General features: G+C 47.9%; 1 protein-coding gene across 1 annotated transcript; it reads left to right on the plus strand.

Annotated features, from left to right (window-relative positions):
• Positions 1 to 15,288: 15,288 nt before the first annotated feature.
• EPHB6 (EPH receptor B6) lies at positions 15,289 to 21,488 on the plus strand. The gene is made up of 16 exons (XM_006861185.1): positions 15,289 to 15,367; positions 15,603 to 15,667; positions 15,906 to 16,650; positions 17,388 to 17,543; positions 17,743 to 18,090; positions 18,241 to 18,365; positions 18,475 to 18,637; positions 18,992 to 19,106; positions 19,289 to 19,341; positions 19,422 to 19,541; positions 19,623 to 19,870; positions 20,026 to 20,199; positions 20,513 to 20,662; positions 20,837 to 21,030; positions 21,154 to 21,309; positions 21,380 to 21,488. Exons 1-16 carry the CDS (start codon positions 15,289 to 15,291, stop codon positions 21,486 to 21,488), a joined length of 3,000 nt encoding a protein of 999 aa, XP_006861247.1.
• Positions 21,489 to 21,882: the final 394 nt, after the last annotated feature.

A 21,882-nucleotide genomic window follows, 5' to 3' on the forward strand; every position in this document is an offset into this window, starting at 1 on the left:
GTTCCGAGGCTGTAAATCTTTATGGGAGCAGAAAGCCTCATCTTTCTCCTGAGAAACAGCTGGTAGTTTCGAACTGCTGACCTTGAGGTTCGCAGCCCGACTGGCAACCAGTACGCTACCAGAACTCCTCTTCACTCCAGGACCTCCAATTCTCAATTCTAAGTTAGACTTGAGAAATGTGGCCTGTCTTAGGCTGGGTGTTGGTAACAGTTTGTTGCGGTGGTTAATGTCTGTCGTAAGGTAGCACCTGGCGGGGCTCTGTCTGCACCCCAGTGTTCTCACTGGCAGCCGTGAGCCTATTGGTCCATGTTCCAGTCCCAGGACATGCCTGATTCTGAAACCCTCTTCTCGAGGGTGGGCAGTTACTTTGCTGTTTTTTCTCAGGAGCACTTCTGCAACGAGTCTCCTTGTGCTGACGACATCTTTGCAAACGGACTTACTGTCTGTCTCCTCATCCTCCCAGGAGACTGCCAGTCTGTTCTCCTGATGCAGTGAGCTGGGCCCCATCCCTTCTCCAGCAAGCTCCCAGGTAAAGGGGCATGCTTCGTTCTTTTAACAGACCCTCCTCTCCTGGTGAGTGCACTGGAAATATCTTTTGTTAAGTTGAAGCCATGGGCGGAGTCCTCTATACACCTAGGAATGGTGTGTCCTGCCGTGGGGAGGACTTTGTTTCACTGTATACACCATCCCCATGCATTTCTCTCTCTCTCTGTCTCTGACACACACACACACCACACACCACCCCCTTCTCAGACCAGGGTTTCTGTATATCCGTCCTTGCCTAACCCGATTCTGCCCCATAGCAGAGTATCCAGGTCCCCCAGGAAGTACAGGGGGAGGATGGGGAAGGTTAGGAAGATTCCTTCCTCCCCCCCCCCCCATGGCCACAGGGAAGGAGCAGTGTCTTGTGCAGCTGCTTTGAATGAGGAAGAAGATTCTGGATTTCCGTACCATGTGGCTGTGGGACTGAAGTGAAGGGAGAGGACTTGGACCATTCCTCCATATGAAAACGGTGAACTTGACCCAGAGCTCCCCAGTGCCTGTGAGGAAGGAGGAGTGAAGTGAGTGGTCTGTCCCACTTCCAGAGGACCCAGTCTGCAGGGACCTGGGTATGAGGTGATGGGGACACAAAGGTATGAGGAGCCAGGGCTGATTGGGAGAAATGCAGCCTGTCGTAGGCTGGATTCCCTGGAGGAGCAAAGCTGGTGAAGTGTGTATCTGCAAAAATGTTTGTGGATGAGTACCAGAGAGTAGGTTAATGCGCCAGACTGCAAAGCAAGCTGTTTGAACTGCAAGGTCAGTGGTTCAAGCTCATCAGCTGCTCCTCGGAAACCCTATATAGAGTTGCTATGGGTCATAATCGACTCAAAAGCACTTAACAACAACAGACCATAGAGTCAGCTCTGTCTTATAATGACCCTTTGTAGGGTTTCCAAAGAGCAGCTGGTGAAAGAATACAAACCCGGTACATACCTTTTATAATTTAAACCATTCAGTGTCCATTGTTCTGTTTGAACAGCTGACTACCTCTTGGTCAATGTTCAGGTTCCTCATGAAAACAATTAAGTGTTCCAGAATACTCATTCTCCACATTGTTGTCCATAACTTGTCATGATCCACACAGCCAAAAGCCTCTGCGTGCCAATAAAGCACAGGTAAACATCTTTCTGATGTTCTGTACTTTCAGTCAAGATCCATCTGACGTTAGCAATGATATCCTTTGTTCCACATCCCCATCTGAGTCTAGCTTGAACCTCTGGCAGTTCCCCATCAATGTAATTTAGCTGTTTTTTGAATGATCTTGAACAAAATTTTACTTGCATGTGATTAATGATATTATTTGATGATTTCTGCATTCTGCTGCATCACCTCTCTTTTAAATGGGTATAAATATGGATCTCTTCCAATTGATTAGCCAGTTCACTGTCTTCCAAATTTCTTGGCATCCGCATCAGTTTATTGGGACAGTTCAGTTTATATTCTGTCAATTCTTGGAGCCTTTGTTTTTTGCCACTGCCTTCAGTGTAGCTTGAACTTCTTCCTTCAATATCATTGGTTGTTGATCATATGCTACCTCTTGAAATGGCTGAACATCAGCCAATCTTTTTGGGGCAGTGACTCTGTGTATTCCTTCCATCTACTGCTCCAACCAGTGTTTTTGGTGGGAAGGAGTACAGAGTGAGGATTAGAGATTGGACCATGACTAGGTCTAGGCTAGGCCTTGAACTTCATTTGGTGTTAGGGTTATGGTTAGAACTAGAATTAATGTTAGGGGTAAGGGTTGGTTAATGCCCTGGAGTGCAAGGTTGGTTTGACTTGTAATGTTGGTGGTTCGAGCTCACCAACTACTCCTCGGAAACCCTATACAGGATTGCTATGATTCAGAACCAAATCAACAGCACTTCACAACAGCAACAAATACGTGGTTAGGGGAGTGCAGTAGCTCTCTAGGGTAAGTTCTGGACTGTGAACCATAAGGTCAACAGTTCAAGCTCACCAGCCACTCCTTGGGAGAAAGATGAGGCTTTTTGCTCCTGTAAAGATTTAAAGACTCAAAACCTTATACAGGGTTGCTATGAGTCAGAACTGCCTTGATGGCACTTAATAGCAACAAAAATATGGGTTGCGTTCTAGCTGATACTGTCATGCATGTTGATCTTTGGTTGTTGTCTGCTGTTGTTTTTTCTCTGTCCAAATAATTCCCGTTAGAATTTTTTGTAATGTTGGTCTGACTTTTACAAAGTCTTTTAATTTCTGTTTACCTGAAAATGACTCAATGTTGCCATCCTATGTGCCAGTCTGTTGTTTTCTTGTCTGCATGGTTTCTGTTGAGAAATTGGAGCTTCTTGGTAATTGTTGTTGTTGTTGTTATGTGTCGTGGAGTCGATTCCAACTCAGAGCGACCCTGTACAGGGTTTCCGAGGCTGTAAATCTTTACAGGAGAAGAAAGCCCCATCTTTCTCCCACGGAACAGCTGGTAGTTTCGAACTGCTGACCCTGAGGTTAGCAGCCCAATTTGTAACCACTCCTCTAGTCTCAGTAATTTTCCTTTGTAGGTAACTTTTTGTTTCTCCTGAGCTGCTCTCAGGATTTGTTCCTTGTTTTTGATTTTGAAAAGTTTGATTAAGTCTTGATGATTTTCTTTGGCGCCCCATCCTGTTTGGAGTTCATTCAACTTCTCAAATGGCTGACTGCTTGTCTTGCATGATGTTGTTGTCATTGTTAAGTGCCGTCAAGTCGATCCTGACCCATAGCGACCCTGTGTAGGATTTCCAAGGAGCAGCTGGTGAGCTTGAACTGCTGACCTGCTGACCTTGCAGTTCAAACAGCTTTGCAGTCTGGCGCATTAATTCACAGCGCCACACCCGTTAGGGATGTTTTACTCTTACAACGCTTTGATAATAGTCTCTGTTTCTGTTTTGGGTTTTTTCTGTCTTTTCTTGTTCTGGAATTCCAATCACATTATGTTATTTCTCTTTATAGTGTCCCACATGAATCTTAGACTTTCTTTAGATATTTTTTTTGTTCTTTTTTCTAATTGTCCCTCTGGCAGATGAATACTAAGAGACTTTTCTTCAAGCTTAGGAATTCAGTCTTCCATTGATTCAATTCTATTTCTTTGCCTGTCCTTTTTGTGTATTATTTACTTCTGAAGCCTTACTTTTAATCTTCTGGCTTTCTAATAGCTGTTTTTGTATGGTTCTCCCACCCCCTTTTTTAAAAATTTATTTTGTCAGTTTCCTGAATTTTATAGTTTTTTCTATGTTTTTCCTTGATTTTTATCTGCAGTTTTCTTCATCATTCTCTCAGTCTGTTGAAGGCACCTAAGTAGTATTTTTTGACTGCTTATCAGGTAGTTTTAATGCCATTTATTTTTGGTACTATATTTTCTGCCTATATTTTGGTCACTTGTTTGAGACACTCTGGCTTATTTCTTCACGTAAGTGAAATTGCCAGTTTTCTCCGAGACATATGGTGTTGTATTTATATTTAATGGATGACTGTATATAGTATGTTATCAGGCACCCACCTCCTGCATCTGGATGTGGTAGAGACTAGTAGTGTGAATGAAGTTTTTTGATAATTCAGGGCAGGTTCACCCACTTACAGAAACACAGGCACTATGCCCAGCACCCAAACCCAGGCAGAGCAGAGGCTTTATAGAAGGCGGTGCCAGTGGCTGATGGGCCACGAAGGACGGGGACTGGCCATGCCCCCAACTACCAGGAGGCCACAGGAATAGAGGGGAATTGCACCCCCTTGCTGCCAACATCTAGCTATGACCTGTGTCAGTAGGCTGATATATCGACAGCCTACAATCCACCCACTTTTCTTCTCTCTCATATTTCCTGTTCAGCTTCCTCTCCCAGTCCTAAATCCACCTCTCTGTCCTAGTCTCTGAAGCTCGGGGTTCCATGATCACCATCTGCATCTGTTTCACTCAATATCCCATGTCTTTGTTGTAGAGGACTGGGGGAAGGACAATCAAATTCAAAATCAGCCCAGTACCGATTCCTATGAAGCAGAGGTCAGATATACCTCCACCCTACAGCCTTCTTACCCTATTCTGACACCAATCATCCATCCTATAGCACTGTCAGCTTCACATGTGGGTCCGACAATCCATCACAATGACCACACAGAACTCATAACAATCCTTGAGATTATGGGGTTTATTGGGGTGAACAGGTGACAATTCAGGACCAAAATCAACTTAGGATGCAGCAATTTTCCCATCAGGAATACCTCTTCTCTGCCTAACTACAGACACGTCTCACTTTTATCCTCAGCTTCTCAGCCATGTGGCCACTTGGCCTCTGCTGTGTTTGGAAAGGTGTTATAAAGCTCTTTTAGCCAGTGTGTGAATGCCCAAAGGACACATTCTTCAGGCCAAGCTCCTGCCCGTAGGCACTCAGCTTTACTCTGTCCACGGACCTAGAGCCCACAGATGCTCTGTCTCTCCACTCTGCCACCTGTTGTCACTTCTCTTGTCACTGCTTCTCTAGGTAGGGATTTCATGTTCCATTCATGTTCTTCCTTCTTGATAGTTCTGGGATAGTTCATTCCTACTTCTGAGATGGCTCCTTTTAAACCTAGCTGCATGGCAGAACTAACCAATCCCAGCCTTAGAGTTCTGTACACTGTATTTTCAGAGTCCCACCAAATCACTTGGTGCGAATTAGGAAGACACTGGAGAGAAAGGCTATATCAAGCAAAGTCAAGGCACCACAGCCTCGATTTTAGTTGTAGGGGTATTTGATTTAATAACTTATCCTTGACTTTATAAGGAATATCTTGACATGCTCTATACCACCTAGACATTTCACTTAGATGGAAGGCAATCTAAATTTTTGTTGGGTTAATTTCCCATCCTCTGGCTTATAAATGGGGAGTCCTGGTATGGCACTATAGTATAAACATTGGACTTCCAATCACAAGGACAGTAGTTCAAACCTACCAGCCACTCCTCAGAAACCCTATACAGAGTTGCTATCAGTTGGAACCACTTGATAGCACTTAGCAAGAACAGTGTCTAAATGGAGTCCTGTTGTGGTGCTATAGGATAAGCAATGGAGAGCTACAATAAGGTTGGCAGTTCAAATCCACCAGCTGCTCCTTGGAAACCCTATACAGAGTCACTATGAGCACTTGATAGCACTTAACAACAACAATTTGCAAATATCTTACCAATAATCCAGAGTCATTGATGCTTCTTCCTTACTGGTCCAGTCAGCATAATTCACCAGTGTAATCAATCGGTGTGAATCTTGTTAAAGGAAAAGATGATCTAGATTCCTGTGGATTGAATTATGACACAGTACTGGAGAGTTGATATACCTTTGAGGTAGGATGGTGCAGGTATATTGCTGACCTTGTTAGCTGAAAGCAAACTACTTCTGGTAATCCTTGAAAACAGATATGGGGGAAAAGTCACTATGTACAAATCAATAGCTGCATGTCAGGTACCAGGAGAAGTTATCAATTTGTTCAAGCAATGAAACCACATCTGGATCAGCAACTGCAATTGGAGTCACCATCTAGTTAAGTGCACAATAAGCCACTGTTACTCTCCAAGTTCTGTCCATTTATTGTCCAGGCCCAATAGGTAAGTTAATCACCACCCCTGGGTTCTTCAAGTCCTTGATGGTGCAATTCCTACAGGAAAGTGGTATACTTTTGGTTTACTATTTTCCTGGTAGGGGCAGTTCTAATGGCTACAATTTTGCTTTTTCTACAATAATATTCCTTACTCCCCATGTCAAGGATCCATTGAGGGTTTTCTTCCATTTGCTGAGAAAATCTATTCCAATTATGCATTTGTTCCAGAAATCACTACATGGAGGGTTTGGGAGCCCACCATGAAATAGGTGTAAGCTGTTGTTAGGTGCTGTTTGGTGGCCGTATGCGGTGGAGTCAGTTCTGACTCATAGTGACCCTGTACAGGGTTTCCGAGTTTGTAAATCTTTACGGGAGCAGACAGCCTCATCTATTTCCTGTGGAACAGCTGGTAGTTTCAAACTGCTGACCTTGCGGTTCGCAGCCCGACTCGTAACTACTACACTACCAGAGCATAGGTGCTGTTTAGTTGAATCTAATTCATAGCAATCCTGTACACAATGGAACAAAACACTGCCTAGTCCTGTAGCATTCTCAAAGTTGTTCTTACCTTTAAGTCTGTTACAGTCACTGTGTCATTAATCTCATTGAGGTCTTCCTCTTTTTTTTGCTGAGCTTTTACTTTACCAAGTATGATGCCCTTTTCCATAGATTGGTCCCTCCTGATAAGATGTTCTAAGTATGTGAGGTGAAGTCTCACGAGCCTTGCTTCTAAGGCGTATGCTGGCGGTATTCCTTCCAAGACAGATTTGTTTGTTCTTCGAGCAGTTCCTGGTACTTTCACTATTCTTCACTAACACCCTAATTCAAATGTGTGAATTCTTCTCAGATATTCCTTATTCGTTGTACAGCTTTCACATGCATATGATGTAATTGAAAATACCATGACTTCTGTCAGCATACCTTACTCTTCACAGTGGCATCTTTGCTCTTTAAAGAGGTCTGGTGCAGCAGATTTGCCCAACGCAAAAGTCATTTGATTTCTTAACTACTGTTTCTATGAGTGTTGATTGTGGATCCAAGTAAAATGAAATCCTTGCCAACTTTAATGTTTTCCCCCTTTATCATGATGTTATTCTTTGGTTCAGTTGTGAGGATGCTTGTTTTCTTTACACTGAGTTGTAATCCACATGGAAGGCTGTATTCTTTGATCTTCATCAATTGCTGTTGTTATGTGCTGTGGACTTGGTTCCGACTCATAGTGACCCTGTACAGGGTTTCCGAGGCTGTAAACCTGTGCGGGAGCGGAAAGCCTCATCTTTCTCCTGCGGAGCAGCTGGTAGTTTTGAACTGCTGACCTTGTGGTTCACAGCCCGATTCGTAACCACTATGCTACCAGAGCTCCTTATTCTGTTGGCTGTCAGCAAGTAACCTATCAACATAAGCAACAGCAAGTCATCTGTCACAGATGATTAAGGCTTCCTCCAGTCCTGATGCTGAGTTCTTCTTCACACAGTACAGTTTTTTCAGATTATTTGTTCAGCATACAGATTGAATAAGTATGATGAAAGGATACAATCTCGATACATACTTTTCCTGATTTGAAATCACTCAGTATCCCCTTGTTCTACTCAAATGACTGCCTTTTGACCTATGTACAATTCCCATGAACACAATTAAATGTTCTGGAATTTCCAGTCTTTGCAACGTTATCCATAATTTATTGTGATCCACACAGTCGAATGCCTTTGCAGAGTCAATGAAATACAAGTAAATATCTTTCTGCTATTCTCTACTTTAAGCAAAGATCCATCTGACGTGAGTAATGGTATCATGCATGCCATGTCTTATTCTGAATTTGGTTGAATTTCTGCCACTTCCCTGTGAATCTGCTGCTGTGATATCATTTGAATTATCTTCAGCAAAAATTTACTCCTGTGTGATATTTATTACATTGCTCAATAATTTCCGCATTCTTTGGATTCACCTGTTTTTGGAATGGGCACAAATATAGATCTCTTCCTGATGGTTGGCTAAGTAACTGTCTTCCAAATGTCTTAGCATGGATTAGTGAACTCTAACAGCATTGCATCAATTTCTTGAAACATTTCCATTGGTATTCCATCAATTCCTGGAGCCTTGTGTTTTGATAATGCCTTCAGTGAAGCTTGGACTTCATCTTCTATACCATAAGTTCTGGATTATATGCTACCTCCTGAAATGTTGAATATCGGTTATTTTTGATGCAGTTACTCTGTGTATTCTTCCCATCTTCTTTCAATATTTTCCTGCATCATTCAATGATAATCATGTTGTTATCATTGTGCTGTTAGATGCCATGGGATTGGTTCTGACTCATTGAACAACAAAATGAAACACTGCCCAGTCTCACAAGTGTTATGTCTGAGCCTACTGACACTGCCAATTTGTCTTCTTGAGGATGCTCCTCTTTTTTGCTGGCTCTACAAATCTGGTGCACTTTACCAAATCTATAGCACAAGACCTCTTTAAAGTGTTCAAGAACAAAGGTATCACTTTAAAAACTAAGGTCTACTTGACTGAAGCAATAGGCTCATATGTGCATGAAAGCTGGACAATGAATAAGGAAGACCATAGAATTGATACATTTAAATTGTAATGTTAGGGAAGATATCGAAAGTACCATGGACTGCCAGAAGAACAAACAAGTCTGTGTTTAAAGAAGTATATCCAGAATGTTTCTTACAAGCCAGAATGGTGAGGCTTTGTCTCTCATAGTTAGGCATGTTATCAGGAGGGACCAGTCCCTGGTAAAGTGGAGGGTCAGCGAACAAAGAGGAGGATGCCCAATGAGATGGACTGACACAGTGGCAGCAGCAGTGGGCAGAGCCATAACAACGGTTGTGAGGAGGGTTCAGGACCAGACGGTGTTACATTGTTGTGTAGGATCCTTATGAATCAGGACTGACTGGATGACTCCTAAAAACAACAACCACTTTACCAAACATGGTGTGTGTTTTTTTAGGGACTGGTCCTTTCTGATAGCATGTCCAAAATACAAGAGACAGAATCTCACTATCCTTGCTTCCAAGAAGCCATCCAGGTGCATTTTCCAAACTAGATTTGTTCATTCTTCTAGCAGTACATGGTATATTCAATAGTCTTCACCAACACTATAACTGAAATACGTTGATTCTTCTCTGATCTTCCTTATTCATTGTCTAGCTTTAACATGCATTTGAGGTGATTGAAAATACCATGACTTGGGTTTAGTGCACCTTAGACTTCAAAGTGACATCTTCGCTCTTAAATACTTCCATGAGGTCTTTTACTGCAGATTTACCTAATGTAATACATCTTTTGATTTTGGACTGCTGCTTCTCTGATCTTTGATTGTGGATCCAAGTAAAATGAAACCTTTGACCACTTCAGTCTTTTCTGTATTTATTATGTATGATGTTATTTACGGTTACAGTGGTGAGAGGTTTTGTTTTCTTTACATTGAGATGCAACCCACACTGAAAGCTGTGCTCTTTGATCTTCATCAGTACACGCTTCAAATCCTCTTGACTTTCAGGAGGCAAGGTTTTGTCATCTGCATATCGTAGGTTGTTAATGAGCCTTCCTCCAGGCTTGATGCTCCTTTCTACACATTTATTATATATAATATATAATAAAATATATAATAATAGTTTCTCAGATAATTAATTCCCCAGACAGATTGAATAAATATGATGAAGGATACAACCCAGACGCACACTTTTACTCATTTTAAACCACTCATATATCCCTTGTTTTGTTTGAATGACTGCTTCTTGATTTATGTGTAAGTTCCACCTGAGCACAATTAAGTGTTCTAGAATTCTCATTCTCTGAAATGTTATCCATAGTTTGTTGTGATCCACACAGCTGAATGTCTGTGTAGTCAAGAAAACACAAGTAAACATCTTTCTGGCATTCTCTGATTTCAGCCAAGCTCTATCTGACATAATTAATTATATCTTTCATTCCATGTGTTCTTCTGAAATCCAGCTTTAATTTCTGGTAGCTCCCTGTTGGTGTACTGCTACACCATTTAAAAATTATCTTCAGCAAACTCTTACTTGTATGTGATATTAATGACATTGTTTGATGACTTTTGCCTTCCATTCGGTCACCTTTTTTTTTGGAACGGGCACAAAAGTGGATCTTTTCCAATTGGTAGGTCAGGTGGCTGTCATCCAAATTTCTTGGCATAGATGAGCGAGTGCCTCCAGTGCTGTATCAGTTTGCTGACATATTTCCATTTCTAGTCCATCAATTCCTGGAGACTGATTTTTTACCAGCGCCTTCAGTGCAGCTTGGGCTTCTGCCTTCAATATCATCGGTTCTTGGTCATAATCTTACTCTTGAAATGGCTCATAATTAACCAAATCGTTTTAGTACAGTGTTTTTGTATATTCCTTCCATTTTTTTCAGGTTTCTTGAATTGCTCAATACTTTTCCCATAAAATCACTCAGAATTGCAACACAAGGAGTGACTTTTTTCTTCTTTAACTCTTTCAGCTTGAGAAATGCTGAGCATGTTCTTTGCTGGTTATCTAACTCCAGGTCTTTACATTTTATTATAATATTTTACTCTGTCTTCTCAACTTGCCCTTTGAAATTTTTTGTTCATCTCTTTTACTGTATTATTTCTTCTAGTAACTTTAGCTTCTCTATATTCAAGAGAATTAGGGTTAGGGTTAGGGTTAGGGTTAGTTCCAGAGTCCTTTCTGACATTCATTTTGGACTTTCTTTATTTCTTGTCTTTTTAATGATCTGTTACTTTATTTATGTATGATGTCCTTGTGTGATTCCATAATTCCTCTTGTCTTTCATCATTAGTGAGATTTGTTCTTGACATGGTCGCTAAATTTAGGTGAGATACACTCAAGATCATATTTTTGTTCTTGTGAAGTTAATTTAATTTTCTTCAGCTTCAACCTGAATTTGTGTATCAGCAATTGATGTCTTTTCCACAGCTGGCCCTTGGTCTTATTTAGCTGATGATCCTGAACTTCTCCACTGTCTCTTTCCACAGATGTAGTCTATGTGATTTCTGTGTATTCCATCTTGTGAGTTCCACATACATAGTTGCCATTTATGTTGTTGAGAAAAAGATATTTTCAATGACTGTGTCAGTCTTGTAAAATTCCATCGTGTGATCTCCAGCATCATTGGTATCACCACAGCCATATTTTCCAACTACTGAGCCTTCCTTTTGGTCTCCAGCTTTCACAGTCTAATCACCAAAAACTATGAATGCATCTTGATTGCATGTTTGATTAACTTCGAACTAAAAATGTTGGTAGAAAGTTTCAGTTTCTTCATTGACATTAGTGGCTAGATTGTAAACTGAATAGTAGTTGTATTAACTGGTCTTCCTCATATACATCTGGGTATTTTCTTATCACAGGCAGCATCGTACTTCAAAATACATCTTGACAGGCTGTTTTGACAATGAATGCAATGCCATTCCTCATCAAGTTGTCATTCCCGGCATTGTAAACCATATGATTGTCTGATTCAAAATGACCAATACCAGTCCATTTTAGATCACTAATGCCTAAGATACAAATCTTTATATGAGTTGCCTTTCAGTTTTGATGACTCCCAGTTTTCTTAGATTCATTCTTTATCCATTCCATAGTCCCATTATGCAAGGGTGTTTAGCTGTTTCTTCTCATGTTGAATTGTGCCCCATCAGCAAAAGAAGTTCCCGAAAGCTTTGTTCCGTTCACATCATTAAGGTTAACTCTACTTCGAGGAATGTCTTCCAATGTGAGGGACTTATCTTCTGGCACTGCATCAGACAATGTCTCACTGTTCTTCCAAAGGTTTTCAGGGACTTATCCCCCAGAACGGTGCTGCCAATTCCTTCTTCCTACTCTGTTCTTAGTCCAAAACTCTGCTGAAACCTGTCCAACATGAGCTGCCCTGCTGGTATTGGAAACACCAGTGACGTAGCCTTCACCAACCTCACAGCAACACGCAAACCACCACAGTGGGGGCGGGACCTGAGCTCTGACATCATTAATGACCTAACTTCATATGCTCGTTCTCAGTTATAGGCAGAAGTGACATTTTGGACCAAGTGTAATTAGTGTCAGTTCAGAGCCAGTGTCCAGTAATCTCCCAAATGCCTGATTATTTTTTCCAATGAATAGTCACTTGCGTAAAAGACTATATATCCCTTTGGGGGAATTCTGGAGAAAAGATTAACAGTATAAATGTTTGGTAGTTTAGTGGGGTTCTTCCTCAAGGGATTTGTTGTTGTTAAGTGCCTTCGAGTCAGTTCTGACCCATAGTGACCCTGTATAGGGTTTCCCAGGAGCAGCTGGTGAGCTTGAACTGCCAACCTTGGAGATCAACCTGACTTTAGAGTCCAGTGGACTATACCACGATGCCACACCAGGACTCCCTTTGTTCAAGGGGTTGTGGGTCTGTAAACTGACTCAGGTCTGGTAATTGAATGTCAGTGCTTGATTCTCTTTCTAGAAATTCAATCTAGACTGCCAGTCACATGACCTATAATACTTCTACAGGTAAACATTTGTATGATCTCCCATCGATTTCATTTATAGGGAGTCCTGGTGTGGCACTGTGGGTTAATGCGCCAGACTGCAAAGCCGTTGGAACTGCAAGGTTGTCAGTTCAAGCTCACCAGCTGCTCCTGGGAAACCCTATATAGGATCACTATGGGTCGGAACCAACTCGACGGCACTTCACAACAACAACAACAACAACAACATGTCTAAGTACTCAGCACCATAAATTCATACACGTCAGATTATTCTGAATAATGCTTTATCATACCCACCTCGTCGTTGGTGATTAAGTGACCTCTTGACCCCTACCACTCCAGGGTCCAATCACTCCCTTTGTAGTCAGGTGTCTTCATCAGTTAGGGTAGTTCCCATTATCAATTCAGACTTACATAAATTAACAATCTCCAAGGATGTTGAGGCTCCCTTCCCAAATTTGTTTCTCTTTGTTGGAGTGAATTGTGTGTTCTTTGGGCACTCCATGAGTCGATTTGTGGGTTCAACCTGCAAAATTCACTCTTACATGCCAATTCCCCTAAGCCTTTGGATACCTTCTTTGACAACATACAAAGGCAGTTCAGGCATTTCAGTAAGACTTACTGTAGACTACTACTTTATCCATGCTCCAGTGAACCAACCAAATGAACGATTAAATCCTTTTCTGACCTCTCAAGCTGAGATACTGAATGAAGAATCTGTGCTCAGTGGTCTGATATCAATAAACTCAGACTGATCCAACTTTATTTCTTCACCATCGGCCAACAACCTGAATTAGTCATCCCCACGCATAGTTCCCAGGAGCTCTGGTAGTATAGAGGTTAGGAGTCAGGCTGCTAACTTCAAGGTCAACAGTTTGAAACAACCAGCTGTTCCATGGGAGAAAGATGAGGCTTACTGCTCCCATAAAGATTTACAGCTTCAGAAACCTAGTCAGGGTCACCTTGAGTTGGAAGCGACTCCACAGCACATAACCACCACTCATGTTTCCCAGGGTTCTCATTGTATGTATTAGAAAACGTAAACAGTTCTTTTGGAGTGTAGCATGCCTCCTCATGGGTTTTGGGGGTTCCACCATTTGGAGATCACTAGGAATTAAGTCTAATTGTAGATCTAGACACTAAAAGGGGTGATAGGGTTGGTCCTGGGTAAGTTCAGCAATTTCTTGTAAGGCATCAGCCCCAGGTGATATCTCAGACAGTGACTCTTCAGGCATAGCTGAGTTAATCTCTTCAGATCAGGGTGGAAAGGATGATGGTTTTACTGGAGAGACTGGCTAAGCAGAAGCACATGGAATCATCTCTTCAGGTAAGAGTAAGAGGGCTAGTTCTGTTAGCAAGAGGAATTCATGAAGTTTAGGGGCTCAGTGTCCCCAGCTTTCTGGGGCCATACATCACCATCCCAGCATTCAGGATTCCAAGTCTTTCCAATCAATGCCCTCACTTTTAACTTCAGACAACAATCAAGGTTGGAAAGTCACCGGCACTGTAATTCAGCTACTCTATGATAAGGCCCGGGGCTTGCTTTTGGCACTATCAGCTTTATTACTAAGGCTTTCCCTCCAGGCACAAGTGGCAACTTTCAGGTCTTGTAGGTAGCACTTCCAGTCCTGGTGTGCTGCTGTGGGTTAATGTGCCAGACTGCAAAGCTGTTTGAATTGTAAGGTTGGCCATTCAGGCTACCAGCTGCTTCTTAGAAACCCTATTCAAGGTTGCTATGGGTCAGAACTGACTCAGCGGCACTTCACAACAACAAATGCACCACTGGAGCTGTGACTACAGCTTGGAGCTCCTCCTTCCCTTACACCACTTTGCCTAGCAAAAGTAGAACCATACAACCAGCCTTCTTATACTTCTCATTCTGACACAATTCTAGAAAAGTATCAAATAGGAAATAACCCACAGCCTTTCATGACTATCTGGTCCATCCGTGGTGATCCCTTTTGTATTGCTACTGACACCTCACGCCATGGACTAGCAGTTCCCTCTTTACTGCTGGGGACAGTCATCAAGACTAGTGAGACTAGAAAACCCAACCTCACAGTCTATTCCTAGAACCATTCATTGTACCAGATGTCTTAGATTGAGTTCTCTAGAGAAGCATATATATAAAACTACAAACTACAAATATATATATATATATATATATATATATATATATATAGAGAGAGAGAGAGATTTATTTCAAAGAAATACACAGAAAGAGAGAGAGAGATTTATTTCAATTTCTCATGCAATTGTGAAGGATACCAAGTCCCAAATGGGTGGCTTAGGCATCAGACTGTTTGCTCCTCCTGACTCACGTGATTTCAGGGGCTGATGAACCCCAAAGCAGCTGGTCAGGCAGCAAGCTGCTGGCTCATATCTCAAGAACTGGAGGTCAGATGAGTCAGGAACAGGATGGAAAGAGGGAAAGACCCTTGTCAGAATGCCCATATATAGTAAATTGGTTAGATGAAGACCACACCCACATGGAAGTCCCATTTCCCTCAGATCACAAGATAAAAAGGAAACTTACATAACACGGAGAATCATACCCTAGCCATGCAACCATTAACTATCACACAGCCCTCTGTCTTGTGTGTTTCCCTAGGAGGCAAGTGTGGGCTGCCCCCAGCTTCACAGACGCAACAGCCCCTCCTGGGAGCAGGTGGTGGCCAGGGCGATGGTGGGAGCTCCGGAGCCACCCCATGGCTACTGAGGGGGCAGCGGGCATGGTGTGCTGCCTGTGGGTCCTGGTCCTGGTGTCCTCGGCTCTGGCCCTGGAAGGTGAGACAAGGGGAGTCAAGGGTCACTCAGGGTGGTGGGATGGATAAAGAGACAGCAGATGGAGAAGGGCTGCCTCAGGCTTTTCCAGAAAGATCCCAGAAGGCAGCTGTGCTCCTTGGGCATGAGGAATAGTGGGGCAGGGAGTGGCAGGCAGTCTGCATCATTAGTTGTGGGTTGAGGATGCCCTTGCTGGCTGATGCTTGGCCACCATGTGCCCCTGTTTCTCTCCTGACAGAGGTATTACTGGACACCACCGGGGAGACCTCAGAGATAGGCTGGCTCACCTACCCTCCAGGTGGGGTGAGTGCTGCTCCCTAGAGGGGGGCTTGAGAAGGACGCCTGGGTGGAGATGATAGGACAGACCTCCACCCTCTGGAGGGGCAGAACAAGTCTTCACCCACCCGGCTCGTATGTTATTAGCCGCCTGCCCCACGGTTGAAGAATTGTGCCCCCACCCCCACCCCACACACACACCGGCGCGCGCACGTGCTTGGTCCCCAAGGCCCGCAGCTCATTCTTCTCTGCTCCCGCCCGACAGTGGGACGAGGTGAGCGTCCTGGATGACCAGCGGCGCCTGACTCGCACCTTCGAGGCCTGCCACGTGGCGCGGTCGGCGGGCTCCGGCCAGGACAACTGGCTGCAGACACACTTCGTGGAGCGGCGCGGTGTACACCGGGCCCACGTCCGTCTGCACTTCTCGGTGCGCGCCTGTGCCAGCCTGGCCGTGGGCGGCGGCGCCTGCCGGGAGACCTTCACTCTTTACTACCGTCAGGCTGACAGTCCTGACGGACCTGACGCCACCGAGTCGTGGCATCGCCAACACTGGACCAAGGTAGACACGATCGCGGCGGATGAGAGCTTCCCGGCGGCTTCCTCATCCTCGGCGTGGGCAGATGGGCAGCGCGCTGGGCTGCAACTCAACGTCAAGGAGCGCAGCTTCGGACCTCTCACACGCCGCGGCTTCTACGTGGCCTTCCAGGACACTGGCGCCTGCCTGGCTCTAGTGGCCGTGAGACTCTTCTCCTACGCCTGCCCGGCCACGTTTCGAGCCTTCGCCTCCTTTCCTGAGACACAGGCCAGTGGGGCCGGGGGCGCCTCCCTGGTGGCCGCCGTGGGCACCTGTGTGGCTCATGCACAGCCGGTAGAGGATGGAGTGGGGGGCCAGACAGGGGACAGCTCTCCCAGATTGCACTGCAACGGAGAGGGCAAGTGGATGGTGGCCGTTGGGGGCTGCCGCTGCCAGTCTGGACACCAGCCTGACCCCTGGGGGAAGGCCTGCCAAGGTGAGACCCACTGAGTTTAGATTCCTCAACTGCCAGCTCCTTGTCTCTGAACACCCCAAATGCCACTTTATTCCCAAAATGTCAGGAGCAATTTATCTTGGGAAAGGATCCGTTTTACTGTTGTTTTTTTTTCTCCCAATTCCAGAAAGCTCACAAACTTGCTCTCATCCATTCTGAAATTTCTAGAATTTTCTGGAACCTTCGATAGCAATCAATGAGGGTCCTAGGGCTGCAGGCCCGAGAAGTGAGAGCCTTAAAAGGAGCTAAACTCCCTAGGGGGCAGTCCTGGGACCTCCACAGCCTCCCTGAGGGGGCTTGGTACCTGGGCAGGTAGCAGGGTGCAGGTGTGGGAAGGAGGTGGGCGCCTGGGCCCGGTGGGAGGTGGCAGGACCCATACATACAGGTCTAAATTGTGCAGACAAACCCAGGACACGTGGCTGCCCCGGGCCTCAGTCTGCCTATAGCCACTTCCTCACTTTTTCCATTCTGGTGGTGACATTCCACGAGGGTGATTTGCAGACTTAATCCCTGCCTGAGGATAGGAAAGGGGTGATGTTTGGGCGTCAGCTGGAATTGGAGCTGGCACTGAGACACTGCTGCAAAGAAGCCTGGGCAGGAGCTTAGGGCACTGTGGGAAGTGTGTGTTTATGTGTGTGTGTGTGTGTGTGTGTGTGTGTCGGGGGGGGGGCGGTTTGAAGCCGTGAACATGACACTCCACCCTATCTCCCACCCCCTAGCCTGCCCCACCGGATTCTATAAGTCCTACGCAGGGAACCAGCCTTGCTCTCGGTGCCCCGCCCACAGCCACGCCCCGGACCCCGCGGCACCCCTGTGCCCCTGCCTCCCTGGCTTCTACCGCGCAGGATCCGACCCCCCAAATGCTCCCTGTACTGGTGAGCACCCCATCCTGTACCCCAGGGACCCAGGGGCGGGACAGAGCTTAGGTGTGGGGCCAGGAGTAACAAAGAGAGGTTGCAATGGGTGGTTTCTCTGTGTCATGGATCCCATCGCCTTCCTGCCCCAGTCCTCCCTGCCCTCCCCTCCTCCCGCCTCCCTGCCACAGCCCCCAACCCGCGCCTCCCTGGTCCCCAGGCCCACCCTCTGCTCCCCGCGAGCTCTGGTTCGAGGTGCAAGGCTCGGCACTCATGCTGCACTGGCGTCTGCCTCGGGAGCTGGGGGGCCGCGGCGACCTTCTCTTTAACGTCGTATGCAAGGAGTGTCCAGGCCGCGGGGAGCCTGGTGCAGGGGCCTGTCGCCGCTGCAGGGACGAGGTTTACTTCGACCCCCGTCAGAGAGGCCTGACAGAGAGCCGAGTGCTGGTCGGAGGCCTCCGGGCACACGTGCCATACGTCCTGGAGGTGCAGGCGGTCAACGGCGTGTCCGAACTCAGTCCTGAACCGCCTTCGGCAGCTGCCATCAACGTTAGTACCATTCACGAAGGTGAGCCTGTTTCCTGAGGCCCCGCCCCACCGAGGCCCCGCCCACACACCCCGTGTCCCCGCCCAGCTCCTGTGCATCCCAATCGTCTGAGACTCCTGCATCTCCTGAGGCCCCCTCCCGCCTCCACGTCCCTGACGGTGCCTCTGACAGTCCCCTCCGCAGTCCCTGTGGTACACCAGGTGAGCAGGGCGTCCGACAGCATCACTGTATCTTGGCCGCAACCCGAGCAGACCAACGGGAACATCCTGGACTATCAGCTGCGATACTACGACCAGGTGCGTGGGGCCCAGGGAGGTAAGGGGAAGGCAGGGGGGTGCTGGCAGGGGAGGTGAGCAGGCAGTGTCCCAGCCGTGGGATAGGAGCGAATGAGTGGTTACCCCCTAGGCTGAAGACGAGTCCCGCTCCTTTACCCTGACCAGCGAGACCAACACAGCCACCGTGACACGGCTGAGGCCTGGTCACATCTATGGCTTCCAGGTGCGCGCTCGCACAGCCGCGGGCCACGGCCCCTACGGAAGCAGGGCCTACTTCCAGACGCTGCCCCTAGGTGAGAGGTCTATGGGCGAAGGGGTCTGTGGATGATGGGGGCCTGGCTCAGAGGGAGTCAGGGAGACCTGAGCAGAGGCTAGCATCCTGCCTTCGGTTCTCTAGGTGAGGATCTTTGAGGAGAGTGAGGCTGAGTAGCTGTCCTGGCTTCAGCCTCGGTGCGAGTGTGTGACGCTCCACCTGTGACCCTGTGTGTGTGTGTGTGTGTGTGTGTATGTGTGTGTGTGTGTGTGAGTGGGTGGGTGGGAGAGAGAGAGCGAGAGTGAGAGAGAGAGAGAGAGAGAGAGAGAGAGAGAGAGAGAGAGAGCTTCAGCCCACCTGTGCCCACCTGTGATCTAGGCGGTTCTCTCCTTAGGGGAACTGTCCACTCAGCTCCCAGAGAGGTTCTCCTTGGTGGTAGGCTCAGTTTTGGGGGCCTTGGCTTTCCTACTGCTGGGGGCCATAGCAGTACTGACTCTTGTCTTCCAGAGGTAAGCTCCCCCAACCACCTTGAGACCCCCTGAAGACACCCCACCCAAACCTCCTCCAATCCCTAGCTTCTTCCCCATGCCATACAGAGCTGGGCAGGGACCCAAAGCTCTCCTTCCAACGATGAGGGCAGGATGGAAGTGGAGGGGGTGGTGTCCTTTCAGAACTATGCTCTGTCCCCCAGGAGACGACGAGGGACTGGCTACTCTGAGCGTCTGCAGCAGCACAGCAGCCCAGGTGGGGTGGGGGCGTGGTGGAGGAGAGTCCTTGGTGACCCATCTGGTGTCCTCCTTCACATGGAGCTCCCCTCCCTGCAGGACTTGGGGTGAAGTATTACATTGACCCCTCTGCGTATGAGGACCCCTGCCAGGCTGTCCAGGAGCTTGCCCGGGAGGTTGACCCTGCATACATCAAGCTGGAGGAAGTCATTGGGACAGGTACTGTGGTCAAGGTCCAGGGTGGCCAGGCCCCCTAGCGTGGCAGATCCCTAGCCACCCTTTACTCCCCTTCTTCTCCAGGCTCCTTTGGAGAGGTACATCGGGGCCGGCTGCAGCCCCGGGGTCGGCGGGAACAAGCTGTGGCCATCCAGGCCTTGTGGGCCGGGGGTCCTGAGAGCCTGCAGACAGCCTTCCTGGGCCGGGCAGCCATGCTGGGCCAGTTCCATCACCCCAACATCCTACGACTGGAGGGCGTGGTCACCCGGAGCTGGCCTCTCATGGTGCTGACAGAGCTCATGGAACTGGGCCCCCTGGACAGCTTTCTCAGGGTCAGTGGGCTTAGGCAGGAGGGGGCTTGGCCCAGGAGGGGTGGGTCTTCCATGCTTCCAGGAGACCAAGACTCAGGTCTCTTTGGTCCGTGCTCTGGTTCCCTGCCCCCCCATGCCCATTTGTGATGTGACCCTCCCCTTTGGCCCATACCCAGCAACGAGAGGGCCAGTTCAGCAGCCTGCAGCTGGTGGCCATGCAGAGGGGAGTGGCAGCGGCCCTGCAGTACCTGGCCAGCTTCGCCTTCGTGCATCGTGCCCTGTCTGCCCACAGCGTGCTGGTCAACAGCCACCTGGTGTGCAAGGTGGCACACCTGGGCCACACACCTCAGGTGGGGGCACAGCATGCAGAGGGTGGGACCCGAGGGTAGGGTGTGCTGAAGCCATATATTTGCCAAAGGAGCAGTGGCTCCCTGCTGAGAGTGGGGTTCAGAACTTTGAGGCAAAAAGGAGACCCCCTAGCAAGATCACACAGACAGACCCCAGTCCCCAGCTCTAGAGTCCTGAACCCAGACAGGTCTTACGCCTCTGCATTCTGTCTCTAAAGTGGAGCTGGTCTCGTCCACCCAAAGGCTGTGAGGGTAGTTGGACCTGCCTTGTACCCCAGCCCCAGGGATCCATGGCTTTCCCCTTCTCTCCACCTAGGGCCCAGGCTGCATGCTCCGCTGGGCGGCCCCTGAGGTCATCGCACAAGCAAAACACACCATGTCTAGTGATGTCTGGAGCTTTGGGGTGGTGATGTGGGAGGTGATGAGCTATGGAGAACGGCCTTACTGGGACATGAGCGACCAGGAGGTGAGTTCCCCCCACCTGTGCACCTCTATATGGCCCTGGACCTATGCTAAGACCTGGGGACACTCCTGATCCATGCTGTGTCCCTTCCCAGTCCAACCTCACACCCTGCCTGACACTGTCCTACCCCACCTGATGGCCCACCCCTTCCCACTTCATATCCATCTCTGACCCTAGGTGCTAAGTGCCATAGAGCAGGAGTTCCGACTGCCCCCACCCCCAGGCTGTCCTCCTGGGCTGCATCTACTTATGCTGGACACGTGGCAGAAAGACTGTGCCCAGCGGCCCCACTTTGACCAGCTGGTGGCTGCACTAGACAAGATGATCCGCAAGCCAGATACTCTGCAGGCGTGCGGGGGCTCCCAGGACAGGTCTGGGCTGTGAGTCTGCAGTCTGCGGGTGCCAGGGGTGGGGGAAGCAGACAAAAATGGAAAATGGAGGAAGGGGCTGGCTAAAATGGAGAGGGGACCATGACCTGCCAATGCCCCCTTCAGGCCTTCCCAGGCCCTTCTGGACCCTGTGGTTCTGGATTTCCTGTCCCTGGACTCCCCAAAGGCCTGGCTCTCGGCCATCGGGCTTGAGTGTTACCAGGAAAACTTCACCAGACTGGGGCTCTGCTCCTTCAGTGACGTGGCCCAGCTCAGCCTTGAGTAAGCAGTGTGGGGCACCCCCAGCTGGTGGCAGGGCATGGGGAGCAGGCCTGATGGACTCTTCCCCCAGGGACCTGCCTGCCCTGGGCATCACACTGGCCGGCCACCAGAAGAAACTTCTACACAACGTCCAGCTTCTGCAGCAGCACTTGAGGCCGCCTGGGTCCGTGGAGGTCTGAGGCCCTGGCATCGTGGGTTTGCATGGCACCCACCCACCACCATCCTGAACATGGAGGTCATGGCCTGTGCCCACCGAGCCCGGCCCTGTGGACACTGCACCCTATGCTCCCCCATCTCCCATATTAAAGGGAAAGAAGGGATTTTGCAAGTTGGTGTTATGGCAGCTTCAGTCTGCAAGGTCGGTGAGGAAGAGGGTCACAGAGGGTAGGCAGCCGGTGTCCAGAGATGTACGAGGGACAAGGAAGAGCAGGAGTGACTTTATTGGAAGCCGGAGGGGCAAGAGTGGCCCCAACTTTCCCCCATCTTGACACCACTCTCCCTCACACACCTGCCCACAGCCCAGCGTCCCCCACGGTCTGACCATCTAGGGAAGCATGACCCCTCCCACTTGTA

The sequence above is a fragment of the Chrysochloris asiatica genome, unplaced genomic scaffold (assembly GCF_000296735.1).
Source record: "Chrysochloris asiatica unplaced genomic scaffold, ChrAsi1.0 scaffold00041, whole genome shotgun sequence".
In the NCBI taxonomy this organism is placed as follows: domain Eukaryota; kingdom Metazoa; phylum Chordata; class Mammalia; order Afrosoricida; family Chrysochloridae; genus Chrysochloris; species Chrysochloris asiatica.